This window comes from Narcine bancroftii, chromosome 1 (assembly GCF_036971445.1).
Source record: "Narcine bancroftii isolate sNarBan1 chromosome 1, sNarBan1.hap1, whole genome shotgun sequence".
NCBI classification, from domain to species: Eukaryota; Metazoa; Chordata; class Chondrichthyes; order Torpediniformes; family Narcinidae; genus Narcine; species Narcine bancroftii.
The window spans coordinates 116,614,171-116,635,467 of record NC_091469.1 but is presented as its reverse complement, the minus strand read 5'-3'; the positions used below and the strand labels follow the sequence as shown (position 1 = coordinate 116,635,467).

The following is a 21,297-nucleotide window of genomic DNA, read 5'->3' as shown; positions in this document are numbered from 1 at the left end:
ATTTCTTAAAACCACATCATTTCTTTCCTTCACCTGTTACACGATCAAAACAAGCAACAAAAATTAATAATTTCCTGATGTAAACTAAGTACACAAAAGGAGAGCAAATTAAACCTTTTTAAGTACAAATGAAAACAAAAACAATTGTTTAAAATATTCAATACATAAAATGTAAAGAGAGAAATAGAGTTTCAGCTCAATTACTCCAACAGGATTCCCAGTTCTAAATTAAGTATTTATTTTTAAATCAAACACTGAGGCAGGGAAGAAATTGAAACAAAAAGGTATATGATAAATTCATAGGCAGGTATTATTACATAACAAAAAGGAAAAATGATTACACGGCCATTACGGCAGCTATAGTTAGAAATGTGGACCATGGGTGGAATCTGAAATTGTTCAATATTCATCTGCAACAGCATGAAAGCACTCTGCTCCTTCCTTAAATCATTCCTCATCCAAGAGCAGTCTCCTTTATGCAGGTGAATTTATTCTAACATTGCTCCAGAACTCCTTTAAATCCACTAATTATCTCCAAGCATTTCTATCAAAATGATTATGGCTCCAACAGTGGCCGTCTTTTAGAACAGTGGATCTCAACCTTTTTCTTTCCACTCATATTCCACTTTAAGTATGCCATAGGTGCTCTGTGATTAGTCAGGGATTGCTAAAGGTGGTATATGGGTGGAAAGAAAAAGTTGGAAAACCAGTTTCAATTGTACCTAACTGACTCGTTATGTGCACGGTTTCATAGCTCCAAATAAAATGGGCCAATGACAATTGTTCTCAAGCAAAACATTTCAGTAACAATTGGGTCTAGAGCAGTGGTCCTCAACTCCCCTCCACCAACACACTTTAAGCAATCCCTTACTAATCACAGATCACCCATGGCACAAGGAATACTTAAAAGTGGTATGAGTGGAAAGAAAAAAGTTGAGAACCACCGGTTTAGAGAAACAAGCAACATTCCATATTCTAGTCCTTATTTGGACTCATTCTTTACTTTAACTACTACTAGTTGCTTTCGATTGCCATCCTTCTCACGTCTTCACATCCTAGATTTTCCTTAGCCTTCAATGAGATTTCACCTCTAGACTGTAGCAAGAATAAAAGCTCTCACGGCAGGAGGGAGAACATTCACTTTTATTAGCTTATAACTGAGGGCAGGGTCTTCAGAGGGGCTTAGGGTTTAGGCGGGAAACCAGGGTTATATATGTGTAGATGGGGGCAGAGCCAGCCATCAGTAATAATACACCACCAGTGAATCTCAGTTCACTGAATTCACCCCTTCCTGCAGAATTTAGGGTCTGTGGATGAAAACAGAGAACATTGATTCAGAAAAAATATACAATTATTTACAAATTTAAGCAAGCTGGGGGGGGGGGGGGGGGGGGGGGCGTCAGGAGATCCTGGTGGAGTGCCCAAGCACAGGAGGGTCTTGAGTCTCCTGGTCCCCTTGTGGGGGAGGAATGGCAAGCAGGGTCCCCAGTGAAGGGGAATGCACTTTCCTCCTGAACCAGATTTCCTAAGGCCCTGACTGGGGGGTGGTGGGAATGGGTTCCATGGCTCACAGGGCACTTGAGGCAACAGACCCTCTGTTCCAGGTCCCTGATGGAGACGGTGACCTCACTGCCATCCAGGTACTCTACTAAAGCATACGTGGGATTGGTGTGGAGCAGTTTCTTGCTTCTCCTCATTTGCTTCCTGAGAAGAACTGGAGGTGAGCCAGGTTGGGAGTGTGGTTCCTGATGCCAACCTTCTTTTGAAATTGAATAGGAGCTCGTGAGAAGTAGCGTCGGTCACAGTACATAGTAGCAACCGGATGGAATGGAGCACTGTAGGAAGAACTTCGTGAATCTTTCGACTTCAAGATGAGTTTGACAGCCTTCCAGAGTGTGGCATTTTCCTTTCCAACCTGCCCATTCCCCCAGGGGTTGTAGCTCGTAGTCCTGCTGGATGCGATGCTGTTCGTCAACGGGTACTGACATAGCTTGTCACCCAAACGATGAACCCCAGTTGCTATGAATATAGCTGGGATACCCAAACAGAGCAAAAATGGAATCTTGGGGCTTTATGACTGATGAAGTGGACGTGTCTGGACATGGGATGGTGAATGGGAAGCAGGAGTATTCATCAATAATATAGAGAAAGGAAGTGTTCCTGTTCGTGGAGGGGAGAGACCCCTTAAAAACAACACTGAGCTGTTCGAAGGGCCTGAATGACAATCAGATGTGCCTTTGCAGGGTGGTAGAAGTGCGGCTCGCACTCTACACAGACCTGGCAAGACCTGGACATTTCCCTGACATTTTCCATCGAGTAGGGCAGATTGCGCGCCTTGACAAAATGAGCCATGCAGGTAACCCCTGGATGGCAGAGCTCATTATGCAGAGACTGCAGTTGGCCAGTGTGAGCAGAGGCACAGCTTCCTCTGTACAAGGCATCTGGAGGGTCATTAAGGGCTCCTGGCCGATAAGCAATGTCATAATTGTAGGTGGAGAGCTCGATCCTTCACCTAGCAATCTTGTCATTTTTGATTTTTCTCCTCTTGACATTATTAAACACGAATACGACAGAGCGCTGGTCAGTGAAGAATGTAAATTTCCTATCAGCCAGATAGAGTCTTCAGTGCCTCACGGCTTCTACAATGGCTTGAACCTCCTTTTCCACAGAGGGGTTCCAGAGCTTGTAGCTTTGCAATGTCCGAGAAAAGAATGCAACCGGCCTGCCCGCCTGGTTGGGGGTAGTGGCCAGAGTTAAGTCCGATGCGTTGCTTTCCACTTGCAAAGATATATTCTCATCCACCGTGTACATGGCGGCTTTCACAATGTGATTTTGGAGGTAGTTAAAAGCCATTTGGGCTTCAGCCAAAAGGGGGAAAATAGTAGCTTTTAAGAGAGAGTGAACCTTATCAGTGTATTGCAGGATCCACTAGACATAATATGAGGAAAAACCCCAGGTATCTCCTCAAAGCTTTCGTGGTCCTGGGAACAGGGAGCTCTAACAGGGGGCGCATCCTATCAGGATCTGGGCCAATTATGCCATTCTCTACCACGTAGCCAAGGACAGCTAGATATTTAGTCCTGAACACACACTTGCTAGAATTATAAGTGAGGTTCAGGGCTTTCACCATGTGGAGAAAACTCTGGAGGTTGGTGTTGTGATCATTCAAGGTACGGCCACAGATGGTGACATTATTGAGGTAGGGGAAGGTAGCCTTCAACCCATACTCATCCACCATTCTGTCCATCTGCCTCTAGAAGATAGAAACTCCAATAGTAATACTGAAAGGGACCCTCTGGAATTGATAGAGACGACTGTTAGCCTCAAATGCCATACATGGACGGACCTCGGAATTGATCGGCAGCTGGTAATAAGCAGCTTTCAGGTTAATGGTCAAATAGACCTGATTCTGTGAAATATCATTCACCATGTCCAAAATTAGAGGGAGAAGGTATGCATCCAGGAGTGTGTGTCGATTAATGGTTTGGGTAAAGTCAATTATTTGGCCAGTTCAACGTGATTAGCCAGGTCCTTCTTACCCAATTCGAGTAGTCACTGCCTCATGTACTTTGAGAGGACCTCCGCGACTAGAGTGTCCCAGATTTGTTCTTCACGAAGATGACCCGTAGACGCTTCAAACCTGCACTTCTTGTCAAGCGTCCACAGATCCAACAGGTAGTCATCGAAGGTCTCTCATGGCCATTGGCGATATAGAGTGAGTCATGCCTTCCTAGGACCTCAATTTGCTACTTTAGGTAACAAGCCTTCAAAGCCTCGATGGCAGCATCATATGCAGTGCAGTCCCTGATGACTGCATACCCTTTTGTTCCTACCCTTGAAACAAGTGCGGACTTCCTGAGTTTATCAGTGTGGAAGATGTCTCTGGTCATGTTCAATAGGCCTGGAAGAAGTCTCGCCAGTACGTGAACTCCTCAGCCACATCGGGGGACAGAGGGTCGATGAGCAGCAGATCATAAGCTAATAAAATTGTAATGGGAATAAAAGCTCTCACGACTGGAGGGAGAACATACACTTTTATTAGCTTATAACTGAGGGTAGGGTCTTAGCGTGGTCTTCAGAGGGGCTCAGGCGGGAAACCAGGGTTATTATACGGGGGGGGGTGGAGCTGGGAGGCAGAGTCCGCCATCAGTATAACACACCTCCAGTGAATCTCAGTTCACTGCACAGACACACCTTCCTTCACTTTCCTGCTAATATTATGAATAATTATTTTCTTTGCTCTTCTGCCTCCAACCTCAAGGATAACTTCATCACCAGCTCATCCCCATAGCAATCTTGGCCTCCCCGACACAGAAATTCCCTTTGGTCTTATTCAACACTAATCCCCACACCCAACACTCCCTGACACTTAAAACTAAATTGTTTTCTCTCTTTCCCAGTCTGACAAAGTGTTTTTGACCTCAAATGTTAACTGTTACTCTTTCCACGGATACTGTCGGGCTTTTTAAGTGTTTCCAGCATTTTTTACTTTTAGTTCAGATTTCAAGTTTCTAAAGTTGAATGGCCTTGCTCTCCACTCTTGGAAGTTGCCCGAAGACTGACATGGGCTCTTTTGCTTTTCAAATAATTTCTACACAGATAATGTTCATACAATGGCACTAATCAATGTTCCCACTTTATCCTTGTTATATCCATTCTAATTATGCCACTTCCCTCATAAGCTTCCTCTTATCTCAACCTTGGCCTATGCTCTCACAATTTACTTCCCTTCCAAAAGGACAACATTCTCGTGTTTAAGGCTTTGCCCGAAATGTCAGTAATGTATCTTTACCTCCTACATTCACTGCGAGACCAGCTGAGTTCCTCCAGCATTTCTATGTTTTTACTGCAATCATAGCATCTGCAGATTTTCATATTTCACTTTATTGGATCATTGTCCATCACTCAGAATTCATAAATGACAAATTTCAATGGCAGCATTGAACTATGGCCTAACTTTTTGTTCAATTCAAATAACTCAAATTTGTTTTTTTTTTAAATGACCTCAAACTGTATTGAGATTTCACAGATGAATGTAACATTTGAATTCCTCACAGGTTTGATGATAATCCCTTTTAAACTTTTATCTCCTAAGGTTAAAAATAAATGTGATCTCACTGGGTCTCTGGTTACTTTTTGGACTGAAAGCAGTCATAAACAAAACAAAAACCTGTTCTGTGCCTGAAATTTAATACCATCTAGCATGTGAGCAAGTCAGGTGTTGGTGGAGAAATTGTGTTTCATCTCAAACTGCTCCAAGTGGAAGAGTTTATGTTAAGATTTAAAATGTTTAGTTACATCCAAGAAATAATAAAAGCCTTTAAAAATTAATTTATTGCTTTAGTCATGGGTTCTAATTTTCCTAATTGAGGTAGCAATTCGGGCAGCACCAAGCAGTATTACTGGTGTCATATTACAGGTTCATCATTCGAAACTTGTTTACTGACACACCCTGAAACTGGCTCCCTGAAACACCAGACAGGATTGCACCAAATAAAAAATCACTTCACCAGGTAGGAGTTTCAGTTTCAACACTAGTTTCAGCAGGTAAAGAAAGGCACATTTACACTTATCATTTCACATTTCCAACAGAATCAAAACTAATTTAAACAACGTTGCACGAAGAGCATTGATCTTCAGAGAGATGACCCTTTTCAAAACTTCAGAACAATATAACTTTGCATATTTTTGGAGAAAAACAAAGGTGTTACATTATTAATATATCACATCATACTTTAAAATAAAAATCTTGTTTTAATTCTCTGTGTCAATTATTGGATTGAGCCATCTAACATTTTTTTTAAAATGTCACCCAGTCCTTAGCTCTCAACTACCTCTCAGTACAAATAGGAAAGGAAAATATATGCACCTGCTGGCATTTGAATAAGGCCAACTTCTCAGCCTGTCCTTGCAGGGAACCAATGCTTTCCAGCGTGGGAGAGTTCTATTAAAGACAGTTGGTTCAACTCATTTTCAAATCTGCGTGGTTCTTTTGCTTGGCCGTGGACTCCACACCCCTAACGCTGGTTTGGGGTGGGGGGGGAAGAGAGAGAAGAGGGGTGAGGGATCATGTGGCAGCTCGCCCAAGCTACAGGTGAACCAGCTATGGGCAGATCTGATTGTGAGAGCTCCGGATGCAGGGCAAGCCCACAGCCTGGCAGCTAGATTTGAGGAGATGCGAAAGGACTTGCAGGGTGTGCATTGGGACAATTTGTTTTATGGGCAGGATGTAGTAGAGAGATGGAAGTCTTTTAAAGATCAGATTTTGAGAGTGCAAAAGCTTTATGTTCCTGTTAGGTTAAAAGGAGGGGGAAAAGGTTTGAGAGAGCCGTGGTTTTCAAGGAATATTGGAAACTTGGTTCGATGAAAAAGGGAGGCGTACATTAGATATAAGAACCATGGAGTTAAGGAGATGTTTGAAAGATACATTGAATGTAAGAGGAATCTTAAGAGAGGAATTAGGAAAGCTAAAAGAAGGTACGAGAAAACTATGGCAAGCAGGGTGAAAACTAATCCAAAAGAGTTCTACAAATATGTTAATGGTAAGAGGAAAGCTAGAGACAAAATTGGTCCCTTAGAAAATCAGAGCGGAAAACTGTGTGTGGAGCCTAGAGAAATGGGGGAGATATTGAACAGTTTCTTTTCTTCGGTATTCACTAAGGAGAAGGATATTGGGAGATGTGAGATAAAAAAAGCAAATTGGGTAAATATGGGGAATATAGAGATTACAAAAGGTGTAGTTTTAAGGCTTTTGAAGAATATAAAGGTGGATAAGTCTCCGGGACCAGATGGGATCTTCCCCAGGACATTGAGAGAAGTGAAGGAGGAAATAGCAGAGGCTCTGGCGGTAATTTTCCAAATGTCATTAGATATGGGGATAGTGCTGGAGGATTGGCGCATTGCGCATGTGGTTCCGTTATTTAAAAAGGGTTCAAGGAGGAAGCCTGGCAACTATCAGCCTGTAAGTTTGACGTCTGTGGTAGGTAAATTAATGGAGAAAATTCTTAGAGATAGTACTTATAAACATCTGGATAGACAGGGTCTGATCAGGAGCACTCAACATGGATTTGTGGGAGGAAGGTCATGTTTGACCAATCTGATTGAATTTTTTGAAGAGGTAACTAGGAATGTGGATGAGGGTAGCGCAGTGGATGTTGTCTATATGGACTTCAGTAAGGCCTTCGATAAGGTACCACATGGAAGGTTAGTTAGGAAGGTGCAGTCTTTAGGTATAAATTTTAAGATAGTCAAATGGATTGAACATTGGCTGAAAGGGAGAGGCCAGAGAGTGGTAGTGGATAATTGTCTTTCAGGTTGGAGGCCGGTGACCAGTGGTGTGCCTCAAGGATCTGTATTGGGCCCATTGTTGTTCGTTATATACATTAATGATCTAGATGATGGGGTGGTGAATTGGATTAGTAAATATGCAGACGATACTAAGATAGGTGGAATAGTGGATAATGAAGAAGGTTTTCAAGGATTGCAGAGGGATTTGGGCTGCTTAGAAAAGTGGGCTGAAAAATGGCAGATGGAATTTAATGCTGATAAGTGTGAGGTGCTTCATTTTGGTAAGAAGAATCAGAATAGGACATACGTGGTAAATGGGAGAGCATTGAGGAAAACAGAAGAGCAGAAAGATTTAGGAGTAACGGTACATCGTTCCCTGAAGGTAGAAACTCACGTGAATAGGGTGGTGAAGAAGGCTTTTAGTATGCTGGCCTTTATCAATCATTGCATGGAATATAGGAGTTGGGAGGTGATGTTGAGATTGTATAAGACGTTGGTGCGGCCTAATTTGGAGTTCTGTGTGCAGTTCTGGTCGCCTAATTATAGGAAGGATATAAACAGAGTGGAGAGAGTGCAGAGAAGGTTTACCAGAATGTTACCTGGGTTTAAGCATCTAGAGTATAGGGAGAGATTGGACAGATTAGGTCTTTATTCTTTGGAGCGTAGAAGGTTGAGAGGGGATTTGATAGAAGTATTTAAGATTATGAAAGGGATAGACAGAGTGGATGTGGATAGACTATTTCCGTTAAGAGGAGGAAAGATTAAAACAAGAGGACATGAGTTAAGAATTAAGGGGCAGAGGTTTAGAGGTAACATGAGGGGGAACTTCTTTACTCAGAGAGTGGTAGCCATGTGGAATGATCTTCCGGGAGAAATATTGGCAGCGGAGTCAATTGTATTATTTAAGAAAAGGTTGGACAGGTATATGGATGAGAAGAAGATGGAGGGTTATGGGCATTTTGCAGGGAGATGGGACTAGAAAGGGGTGTTTGGTTCGGTGCGGACTAGAAGGGCCTAATGGCCTGTTTCCGTGCTGTAATTGTTATGTTATGTTATAAAGGTCCTGGGAGTCGCAACCATAATCAGGTTCCGAAGGATTTAAACGCGAATGAGAATTCTATCAAAGTCAGTTGGTTTATTTCACTTTCAACTCTGCGTGGTTCTTTCGCTCACTGTGTGCCTAATGTGACCATACTAGTCAGGATTCCTTCTCTCAATAGATAATCAAAGCTGTGTTTTAATTTGAAAAAAATAACTGTGCTGTACAAATCAATTATGTTTGAATCCACTGCTAAGTAATAAAACAGGTTAGATTCAGTATAAAAGCAAAGGATTGGGTGGGGGTATAGATGTGAGAATGAAAAACTTGGCTGTTTTCCAAGCTTTACTGAACTTAATTGTACATTAATAATTTAGAATTAGTTATAATTTAGAATTATTTAGAACAATTAAGAATAGCTACATTTTTCCCTCCAAAAAAATAAAACTAGCAGTTTCAAGCATCACCCCAAGGGATGACTCCCATCTGTATTGACTGGAAGGTTTTGGTACATGACCGGATTTCCTTAGTTCTTGTGGAGCTACTGTTTCATCATCCTCCACACTGTGACATGTCATATTTTCCTCCTCCTCTAGTATTGGCACCACCAGATTTCTTCTATCTTGTTCCACAATAGGAGATGTGGGGATTACCTGTGCAACTGGACAAGGTGCCAAGCCACGAATAGACACAGTAGACTCTTGTCCATCTGGGACCTGATGTCTGCATTTGTTGGATTACAGTCTGGTTCTGGGTATTCCTCACAAACCTTCTTAGTCTGGGTCCAGGGGTCATTAGCCAGGAGGGCAGTGAATTTCCATGGGATGAGCAGCATTGAAATGCAAAAAAGGTTCATGGGGTGTAGTATTTGTTGCTGTGCACAACAGCGATCTTTGGGAGTGTAGTACCTCAGGAAGCACCAGTTCTCAATGCTTCTCGGGCAGGTTATGTGATCTAAAGGCCAAACAAACTGCCTTCCATATGATGCCATTGAACCTCTCTATCTGTCCATTCCAAATTGGGTGGTATCGGGTAGTATGACTTGTGGCAACGCCCTTCTGGAAAAGAATCTTTCAGATCCTTAGACACGAAGGTAGTCCCTTGATCAGAGTGTATGTAATTTGGCATTCTGCATATGCTAAATAGCAGATCCAGGCATCTGATCACTGTTGTAGTATGCATATTGATACATGGAAAGGCAAAGGGGTTTGCATCAAAGAGTAAACATTAAACTGGCCTGGAAGCCAGTAAATGTCTGGCAAAAAACCTCATTGGAAGTCTTCACATATAAACTGTCCAACCTGGCAAAAGCAGATTCAAAATTTTCAAAATGTAGAATTGCAGTTAGAATTTAGAATTATTTAGAACAATTAAGATTAACTTTGTAATATCATAGGTATCAAAGGAAAGTGGCTAGATTTTTTGTCCCCCATATAAATTAATATTTTTCTTGTAAGAATACAAGAATCTGAATCCTTGTGCTGCTTCATAGTTCAATACGATAGTGGCTGATCATTACATCAGGGCACTTTGTTGAACTAAACCCATGTCCCTTGATATCTTAAAATCTACCAATCTGTCTTGAAAATACTGATTGACAGCCTTTTGTGATACAGAAAACTCTGGGTGAAAAAATTTCTGCTCATCTGTCATAAATAATTAACCACAGATTTTTGCGACCACAACCCTGCTTTCAGACACTATATCCAGGGGTGACATCATCCCATGTTTCAATGAGATTATCTCTTATTTTCCTAAACTCTGGAGGGAATAGGCCCAGCTAGGAACCAAACTGGTGAATCCTTACTGTCCTCCTTTATCTCAAATACATCCTCATTAGGTGGGGAGATGCAGTTTCCAGATGCAGTTTCACTTGATTCGATACAACAGCAGCAAGATATTGCAAATCTTACAAGCAAATTTCCTTGCAATTAAAGGACCAACACGTTATGCACTGCTGTACTTGCACATTCATATCCAAGGACACCCAGGTACCTCTGAAAAGCAATCATTTAGCAAAAATTCCACATGTAGTGGCGCTACAACTCCCAGAAGTCATTGAACCGGCTATGTGACATCAGTGCATGTTGAGCTCGTAATTCTGGCTTTTAAAAGGTTGCACGGGTGATGAAGAGCAAATCCATTTGATTCACACTAAAAACGCCTTGTGTGGTTATTTAGTCACGTCTGCTGTGATTCTAGTGGCCACACACTTGTATTTTTCAACCAAAAGTGGATAAACATCATACTTCCACATTTACACCTGCCATCACCTATTCACTTGGCATGTCACAATCCTGGTGAAGGCTCTCTACATCTTTCTAATTTCCCATACTGTCAGGTTGATATCAACAAACTTGAATACATTACAACTTTTCACCCTCTCCCAAGTAGATGGCAGACTGATAATTGACCACTCAACACTCCATTAATCAGGACTCCCCTTTTTCCCACCACTTTGTTTCCTAGTGCTTTTGCTAATCTAGACCAAATAATATGTGGTTTCGCCATTTCTTTTTAATATTTTTCTTAAACAGCGATATTGATGGCATAGTGTTAAACAACCCCACAGAATTTTACAGCCAGTCCTCTTAAATATATGCACCCACATCAATCATCTGCTGGCAAGCATGACCAGCTCAAACACCAGATTTCCAACCAGTTTCATCACTGGTCTCTCCGCTTAATGGCCTCCTCTCACTCAAATTGACAACTCTTGTTTCAACAATGGTTGCTACTCCTCCAGCTATCATGTTCAAGTCCTCTAAACACCTCTCCTCTTCCTTTCCCCACTTTTCAAATCCACGAATACACCTTTGTAGTAAAAATATAATGCTGGAGAAACGCAGCAGGTCTTTTCCGCGTCTATACGAGACAAAGATATATTGCAGAGGTTTCAGGCCTGAGACTTTCTTCAAGGGGGGAAAAAAATCATGAAAGGGAGAAGCAAGATATATCAGAAAGTCTCAGAATTCAAACAATGGAGAAGGAATCCAGACCAACAAAAGGTATTAATTGCACAAGGGATGAGGTAGAATTGAGCACGTCTGTGTGAAAGGAGACAGGGAATAGAGAGATGACAGAAGGGGGTGGGTTTTAACGCAAGCCATAGAGGTTGACATTAATGCCACCTGGTTGGAGATCGCCCAATTGGAAGGTGAGGTGTTGTTTCTCCAATTTACAAGTGGTCTCAGTATGGGAGTACAAGAGAGCATGGACAGACATGATGGCAAGGAAATGGGATGGAGAATTATTGGTGGCCACTGGGAGATCCATGCTATTAAAGTAGACAGAGCCGAGGTGCTGAACAAAGTGATCTCTCAGTCTCTGTCCAGTCTATCCGAAGTAGAGGAGATAACAGCGGGAGCACCGGATGCAGTAGATGACCCCTGTGATTCCGAAGTGAAATGTTGCTTCACTTGGAAGGACTGTTTGGGGCCCTGAATGGTGCTGAGGGAGGAGGTGTGGGAGCAAGTGTGGCATCTCCTGTGATCACAGGGGTAAGTCCCAAGGTGAGGAAGGAGGAGAGGACAAAGGAGTCATGGAGGGAGCAATCCCTGCGGAAGGCAGAGAGGGGAGGAGGGGAATATTCGTCTTGTGGTGGGATCTCGTAGTAGGTGGCGGAAATGGCAGTGTAGGATCACATTTCAGTTTTACTTCAGTGTCTGCAACTTTTGTGTTTTACTCCTGAGTATATCTTTGATTGATTAGGTTTTCCTTTTATTCCTTCTCAGTTTCCACAAGCCCAAACATCCATTGAAAGACATCTAAGTGTTTCCCTTTACAAAAAGGAGCTCGTAAGTACCATTGATACTCACACAGGATTTGCAAAATGCTTACAAATTAAATAGCAATAAACATCATTCTCTGTATTTATATTTTAAAAAACAAATCGTGCAGATCAAAAATAAAAAGATGATTATGAATTAGGTGCAAAATACATATTGAGAATGGGTTTGGTTGAAATAAGTTCAATGGTTGCCATGTTCTCAAACCCAGAGAGTTTAATTTCATCAGGCATTACTTTTTGCGAGAGAAACAAAGGAACCACAAATAATGGAATCTTGTGTAAATATAAAAGGTGAGGGGACTCAGCAGGCGAGACACCATCCATGAAATGAAAGGGAAGGACTCTTTAGAAACATTTTGCATATCTACCATGGAAATATTTCTCCAAATATGGAAATCAATTTGCATTTAGAGATTTTTGTAATCTGTTTATAGTGTAGGTAGAGATTATTCTACAGGCTTGGAATGGAAGTGGATGTAGCAAATGATTTTCCAGGAAAAATAACATTGAATGTTTACCATCCAAAAATAATTTTTTGTAATAAACTAGTAATAGAGGCAGCAGCCACGAGGGGCTGTCGACTCCGGGAAAGTGTAGGACTGGAGCAGGGCACCAAAGGACAGGAAGATCACCCCTCTACCCCAATCTGAGGAGAAGCGGAGGAGACGACCCACGGGATGGTGACCACGGTGCGGACCAGAGAGGGGGCTCTATGGCTGAGGGACCAGTGCATGCTGGCAGCTTGAGGCAAGGAACCCACGGAAGCTGTGGGCTGCTGTTGGCTGCCAATGGTTTGGACAGGACTCTGTGTGGCTGCAGGGGCTGCATAAGCACTGGAGGCGAATCTACGGACAGTCAGTGACTTTGGTGGGGGGGGGGGACACATTCTTTTACTTCCCTTTCTCTGACTGCAAGAGGCCCTTAGGCAATTTCTGCCGATGGAAAATCTGTCTGCCTTTCAGCAGGCAAAAACAATTTCATGTATAGGTACACAATCCTCTATCCAGAACCCTTGTGGGAAAGTGTGTTCCGATTTTCGGATTTTTCCAGATTTCAGAACAAAAACCAGCTGACCCAGATTTAAGCCCACCCGAGTCGCGCTGTCGTGCCTCTCCCCCCCTGCCCACCCGTCGCGTTGCCGTCTCTCTCCCCCTCGCCCAACCTAGTCGCGCTGCTGTCTCTCTCTCTCTCTCTCTCTGTGCTGTACCAGCACCAGGATGGATAAAGGATTGTGTACCTGTAATACGACACTGTTTTATTACAATTAATTGAATCTGGAATCTCATGACATACTAGAATCTAAACTGAGAGAAACATACCCATTCTTCAACATTTGGAGGCACTTCACTCTCCATGGGAATCCGATCCCACATGATGTTGTCTTTACCATATCTTGTAATTTTGCTTCGTGTTTTATATGCAAAAAAGATGATCAGACCCAAAGCTATTATGATCATGAATCCCATCACAATTGCAAGTGCCTGAGGGAAACCACAAAACGCAAAGTTAAATAAGATCAAGAATCAAGAGAACACTCAATCATTGAGCACCAGCATTTCACTTTAAAGTAGCAGTGTCTGCAATTGTATTAATTGCTGGGTTAATGAAAATTATCAATATAAACAAAGTAAGAAAGAAATATTGATTAGCAATGCAACATAATTCTAAACAAAAAATGTTTTGAGAATTTTATTCATGTATTCAAAAAAAAATACTCCCAGAACTCTCAAATCACACTTCTTTGGCTTGGCTTCGCGGACGAAGATTTATGGAGGGAGTAAAAGTCCACGTCAGCTCCCAGAACTCTCAAATCACACTTAAGTATGAGGTATCAGTACGCATTCAGCAGTCTTTAATACAGAAATTGTCTGAGAATACTTATTTACAATATTCTTGCAATGAATGTTCCTTTTAACGTAAAATCTTCAAAATAGGGCTTTCCAATACAGATTTTTAAAGAAAAAAACACTCGAATCATGTCATCCATGACATTAAGTAGAGCTTGTCCAAATATTTACAACAATTTTTAAAATCCAAGAGCTATTTTTCATAATATTTCAGCATTATCAATGCCCACAACCACAAGTTCCACAGCACTTCAGTTTAACCTTAATTAACAATAAAGCTCAATCTGGGTTTTCAATGGTGTGTTACTACCCTTGTTGACCATTCTGAGAATTCAATGCTAATTGAAATAGCTAAGCTGTAAGCCAAAACTCAAGAACCTATACAATACACAATTGAATGATGCAGCTAATAGCTTTAATTTTAATTTTTCAATTTAGACATACAGATGGTAACAGGACCCTTCGGCCTGTAAGTCAGTGTTTCCCAAATACCCAATTAACCTACAACCCCTATACATTTTTTTTTTCGAAGGGTGGCAGGAAGCTGGAGCTCATGGAGGAAATCGACACAGACGAGGGGAGAACATGCAAATTACTTAGACAACGCTAGATTCAAACATGGATCGCTGGCATTGTAATAGTGTTGTGCTAACCTCTGCACAAATTGTGGCATCCTAATTGCTGATGTTAAGATTATGATTCTTTAACTATTTCAGGTACAGCCACTGTAAAATTATTTTGTTTATCAATTTGAGAGCAAGATTAAATGTAGTTTTGTTGCTCAAAATAAAGACGTTTAACAGCATGGTACTGGATGTCATCACTATTTAACTTCATTCAAAGATTAATTCCAAATATTTAAATCCATGTATGAGAGTGCAAGGAGAAACTCAAATAAAACTGAAATTTGCCTTTTTCATATAGACACAAGATACTTGCCTCTTGTGGTTCAACCACGCAGTAGTGATATAGATATTGATTTGTGAAGACTCCAGTGGCGGCTGGGATATAAAACTGGTTGCAGAGCGTCAATAACTGATTGTAGAATACAGATCCAGCAGCCTGTGCCGTGGGGTTGACTCCCATAATGTAGACAACTGTAGCTACAAACATTAAAAAGCCCACGACTGCACACGCAATGATTAGAATTAAATAAAACTTTCTCGTTCTTGAAAACCTGGCTCTAGAAACAAGTATGATAAAGACAACCAGAAGTGCTATGAAGGAGACAGCAGCTAATGCAATCATGAAGCCTTTAGCAGCTCGTGGATCAGTATAGCCACCTCCATATCCATATGCTCCAACTCCAGCTCCATACCCATAGCCTGTACCAGATCCAAAGCCTGGACCACCTCCTGCATAACCTCCATATCCTCCATACCCAATGCCATTTCCTGCTCCCAACCCTCCTCCATAATAGTCCATGTCCCACGGTAAAGTCGATGCCACACAAGCAAAGATTCCAATGCTCATCACCACGATAAGAATTGCCAAAATTTTGATAATTCCTGGCGGAGACGACCATTTGTAGAAGCGCTGTGTTTCATCTGGATAATAGGAACCAGCCGGTTGAGATCGCACATCTCCATCGTACATATCCTTACTTGGTGCATAGGCTGAGCCATGGCTATAATGTGGAAAATAAAGAATTAATCCAGTACAACTTCACATGTTCATGACAAAACAGATTATTTCACAGAGAAGTCATCTCAGCTTTTTTCCTTAAAGTCATAAAATTTGTTTTTTTTTCTCCTGGGTGGCCCTTCGGAAAAAAGTATTTTAATTTAGATATACAACATGGTAACAGGTCCTTTCAGCCCATGCTGCCAAATTACCTAAACCCCACCCCGGGTACACTTTTGAGCGGTGGGAGGAAACCAGAGCTCCAGCCCCTGGGAAAATCCACACAGACACAGGGAGAATGTACAATTGCCTTAAAGACAGTACAGGATTTGAACCCTGGTCCCGATCATTGGTGCTGTAACATTGTTGTGCTAACCTCTATGTTAATGTGCTGCCCTGCAGCTTTTATACCCATCAGTATTTACAGCCAGAGGAATTTTTGATGTGTTGTATTTGTGGTAACACAGAAAGGACAGACAAGGATCAACATGTTTCTTCTGCAGCAAGAATAGTGTTCTTCATGTGAGGAAAAAAAATTGTGATACAGGTACACGATTCTTTATCCAGACACCTAAAATCTGAAAAGCTCAAAAATCCAGCAAGTGAGGTTGGGGGAGGCGGCTGAGGGACCGGCGGTCGGGGGGAGACAGCCGAGGGACTGGGGGGAGGCGGCTGAGGGACCGGCAGTCGCGGGAGACAGCCAGGTGGCCGGCGGTTGAGGGACGAACGGTTGGGGGAGGCGGCCGAGGGACGGGCAGTTGGGGGAGGCGGATGTGCAGCCGAGGGACCGGCAGTTGGGGGAAGATGTCCGGCGGCCGAGGGTCCGGCGATTGGGAGAGACGGCCCTTGGGGGAGACTGCTGAGAGACTGGAAGGGGGTGGGGTGGATAGGCAGCACAATTCGGGTGGGCTTTCCAAAATCCGGAAAAATCCGAAATTCGGAACACACTGTCCCCCAAGGGTTCCGGATAAAGGATTGTGTACCTGTACCACATAAACAGCAACGTGCACAAAATCCTATACAAATTGTGGGATGCAATTGATAGACCTCTAATCAGTAAGGGATCTCAAGGTTTATGGGGAAAGTGCAGGAAAATGGTCTTGAAGTATATTTGCCATAATTTTATTGAACATTGAACCAGGTTCAAGGAGTCAAATGCTCTACTCCCTTGTCTTACTTCTTGTGGTCTTTATTATAAATCAGTGTTCTCCCACTAACAGCCCCTCTCCCTCCTTGCTAACATAGCGGGGTCACATTTGCTACCTTCCAATTTGCAGGAACCATTCTAAAATCTAAGAAAATAACTAAAGCATCCATCTCATTTTATGTGTAGGATAAAGACTCATTAACTTTTCAAGTTCAGCATCGAGTCCACGCTGCTGAAGATCCAGCTGCGCTGGATGGGTCACGTCTCCAGAATGGAGGACCATCGCCTTCCCAAGATCGTATTATATGGCGAGCTCTCCACTGGCCACCGTGACAGAGGTGCACCAAAGAAAAGGTACAAGGACTGCCTAAAGAAATCTCTTGGTGCCTGCCACATTGACCACCGCCAGTGAGCTGATAACGCCTCAAACCGTGCATCTTGGCGCCTCACAGTTTGGCGGGCAGCAGCCTCCTTTGAAGAAGACCGCAGAGCCCACCTCACTGACAAAAGGCAAAGGAGGAAAAACCCAACACCCAACCCCAACCAACCAATTTTCCCTTGCAACCGCTGCAATCGTGTCTGCCTGTCCCGCATCGGACTGGTCAGCCACAAACGAGCCTGCAGCTGACGTGGACTTTTTACCCCCTCCATAAATCTTCGTCCGCGAAGCCAAGCCAAAGAAAAGAACTTTTCAAGTAATACTTTTTGACTGATAATTCTTTTATTTTCCCCATTTGCACTGGATCCTTGGTCCTCCAGAATTCTAAATTTTTTTCCTGTCTTTTATGAAAATTTATCCATCCATAATTTCTCTGCAACTTCCATATTCCTCGTTCTCAACTCTCCTGTCTTTGTGTTACCCACATTTGTCTCTTGTGTTTTCCTTTTTACACGGGAAGCTTTCACAGAGTTTGTGTTACTCACTCATTCACTATCAAATATTTTCATTTCCTATATTTGTTGGTAATTCTTTGCCAAATTCTAAAATGTTTTTAACCTACTATCTTACTGCTATATCTGGCTTTTTAAAAACTATATTTAATCTAACCTGTAATCAACAATTACTCCTTCTTCATTAGGTTTTTATGCCTTTGTTGTAAATTGCATGTTATTTCTTTAAACACTTGCCAATGTCTTTCTGCTTTCATGCTCTTTAATGTCATTTGGCCAAGTTACCACAACTAACCTGCCTCTCATACCTTCAATCAGCTGGGAACGCAACATAATATTTTGCTTGGCTGATGGTTGCTCTTACATAGAGTAAGAATTCTTACTCTAAGTAAAAAATCTTAATAAACCTTATTAAGAATATTGATTCATCCTTTCTTGTTCCATTGTCTCAAACAAATTCCTCATCACACTGACCTAGAATTTATCCACAGCCAGTACAAATTTTATTTATCAATTCTATCTGTAGATTAAAGCTTTCCACAGTTATCTTGGTACCCATTACATGCACCAATGATGCCCCCATTTATATCACAGTCCTCACAATTACTATTTGGAGGCCAATAAGCAAATCCCACCCATGTTTTCTACCCCTGTGGCTCAAGATGTGGAATATCAAGAGTCAGTGATTAATCTCTTTAGATTGAGATGGCCATTGCCTTGTATCTGGAACACAGATGCTACTTATTCATCCATGCCTGAATTTTACAGTACAAATGGATTTGAATTTAGAGATAACAACAAACTGCACTTGTATAGCTCTGAGACACAATGGAAATGAGTGACTGAATCTTCATTCAATGTTAATTATATCTCACAAGAATGTGAAAAAAAAAATCAAAAAATAAACTACAGATGCCAGAAATTTAAAACAGAAATAGAAAATGCTGGCAAGTAATCACCAAATCAGGCTGCATCTAAGGGAATAGAGTTCTTCAGATCAGAGATCTTTCAGTAGAATTGAAAAAGAGAGGAAAGTAGCAGGTTCAACTGTTTCCATCTTTCCTTCACATGCTTCCCTTCTCCAAGCCCATTTCAATATTGTTTTTCACTCACCCCCTTGAATGGTCTCCCACCTCCATCTAACCAGTATCTGATTACCTCTTTGCCCTTCCACCCTACTTTTTTGGCTTCCCTTCACCCCCTCCCACCGAGTCCCTCCAGCTTCACCATTTGATCAAGACTATCGTGTACTTCCTTGCATCTCTAGCGAGCTACTTCCTTTTCTTAACATTTTATTTAAGAATTTTAAAACCACATCTACAATTATTAAATGAATAGATTGGAAAAAATACAAATGTGGTATTTATATTATAAATGTAACCCAATCCCTCTCTCCCCAACCCTCCACCCACTGTTACTCAATAAAAAAAGAAAATAAGGAGAAGGTCAAAAAAATTTCGCTACACATAATACTGGAGCTAAGGGCGACGAGCTTTCATATGTTCAAGCCAACACATTGTAAATATGGGCTCCATATTCTCAAAAACATATGTAAATTATGTTATTTTCTCAAGTGAAATACAAGAACACAATTCAGCATGCCACATTTCCATTGCTAAATTAGTATTTGATTTCCAAGTAATGGCTATGCACTTCTAGAAAGTGCTAGATCTAATCGTAAAAATTCAATTTGATACATAGTTAATTTTAATCTAAGACTAAACATTTTAACATCACCCAACAAAAATATCATCAGATCTAGTGGGAGTTTTACCTTTATTTTCTCCAATTTTTTTTAAACCTCTAACCAAAAAGGTTTTACTCTAGGACACTCCCAAGTAAAATGAACAAAAAAGAACCAATTTCTTGATCACATCAAAAAACATAAATCTGATGCTACCAAATTCAACTTTTTTTGATTTTTGGGTAGTTAAATATAAATAAAACTAATCTAGATCTTACATTAATAAGTTGCTTCCAATCTATTCGTCTACCTAAATCAACCTCTTGATTTATAAATTACTATTCTAGGAGCTGGGGGGGTGGTTTCTGAAGTTATTTAAATCAATTTATTCATACCACCGTGAGTTATTAATAATCCTAATTCATTTTGTCTAGCTAATCTCATCTCGCGAGCTACTTTCCACCATTTTCGGCACTCTCACAAAGTTGGTGGCAGATAAAAAAAATTCAGCCAAGTTTGTCTTGAACTCACACCAAAAAAAAAGTTGCACGAATTGAGAGATCAGATCAAAACAGAAATGACTGAATGACCTCTCACCACCACACATGTTCATGTGGGGGTCAGTCAATAGCCAGAAGTGTGGGATGTAAGGAGGAGGAGGAGGAGGAGGGGGAAGAGGAGGAGGGGGAAGAGGGGGAGGGGGAGGGGGAGGAGGGGGAGGGGGGGAAGGGGGAGGAGGGGGAGGGGGGGAAGGGGGAGGAGGGGGAGGGGGAGGAGGGGGAGGAGGGGGAGGGGAAGGAGGAGGAGATGGGGGGGGGGGGGGAGAGATTTTTGCTCTATTACACTATCCCAAAGTTGAAGTAGCGATGCTCGTGGTGCATTGTCATTCCTGACGAAGGGAAAACAACTTCACAAGGTCGCATAAGTGAGGAATACTCACTAGTATTCGCTGCCAGAGTGGTAAGGAGGTGGACTGTCCATGATGCGGCTCGTGTCTCCTCGTTTTAAGCCTCCGATGGAGTGGAAGGTGGGAGGTGGGGGGGTCCCTCCCCTGCAGATCCCGTTCGGTTCAAACCTGCACAAGCATCAGAACATCATCAGAACAAACGCAGCGACCGGCTCCCCACCCTACCTGTGTACACGCAGCAGCTCATCTCCAAGCAACAGGTGGGGGAGTGGGGGTGTGCGTGTGTGTGGGGGGGGGGGGGGGGCACGTCCATCAAATACGTTGGACTATGCTGAACGAAGCAGCCAAAAAGAGGTGATGGAAACCTTGTCCAGAGCTGATCACCGAGCTCCCTCTCCGCCGGCCGCGCCACGGTCGTGTGGGGCTCTCCCCGAACCGAGGAGCAAGGGCCCGCCCCCGCCCGCTCATTATTGGCTTATTCCCATCCTCTTCCTGCGAGCCATAAGCGAGGACGCACGTCAGTCACGGGCCGTCCCCGCCCACTGGGCCAGAGAGGGGAGTCAGGTGTTCCCGGTGAGACCTGACAGGATTTAAAAAAAAAAGAGCGGGTGTGATTGGGTAATTCCACTGTCAATCAAACTCGGACCTGACTTGCCAGAAATGGGTCGTCACGGCCGTTCCCGATCATTTTGTCTTCGCGATTGTTGCTGATATTGAGCAGAGTTGCTCTCGTTCATTTTCACAAGGGCCCCGAGTCGTCTGAACGTAAATAGGCGTCAGTGTGAGGCCAGTCCTCACCTGTCTGCCCTGCTGGCAACAGGGACGCAAGTGAGTTTCTGCAACAGGTTTGTCAGGTTTGCACAACAGGTCACTTCACATGTCCTGCCTGACATGGGAGAGATGCTTTATCTTTGCAAATGACTCATGCTGGAGACAGCAGGAACTGGGGAACTCTGGAATTTTGTTTGCATCCAACTTGTGCAAACATTTATAATTTTAAAACAGCATTATGATGTTCATTGGTTCAACTATGTAGCATGAATCCCCTCTTTGTCCTGAAAGCCACTGACTGTTTTGCCCAC

General features: G+C 42.5%; 1 protein-coding gene across 1 annotated transcript in view; it reads right to left on the bottom strand.

The window, feature by feature from the left end:
- The window catches only part of oclnb (occludin b), a 41,919-nt gene extending 20,945 nt beyond the window's left edge, over positions 1–20,974 (bottom strand). The window contains exons 1-4 of the mRNA XM_069936630.1: positions 20,862–20,974; positions 20,249–20,383; positions 14,903–15,590; positions 13,436–13,597 (exon numbers count right to left, since the gene is read on the bottom strand). Of these exons, the coding sequence (XP_069792731.1) occupies positions 13,436–13,597; positions 14,903–15,590; positions 20,249–20,289 (891 nt within the window). The 5' untranslated portion in view covers positions 20,290–20,383; positions 20,862–20,974. The remainder of the gene's footprint in view (positions 1–13,435; positions 13,598–14,902; positions 15,591–20,248; positions 20,384–20,861) is intronic.
- Positions 20,975–21,297: the final 323 nt, after the last annotated feature.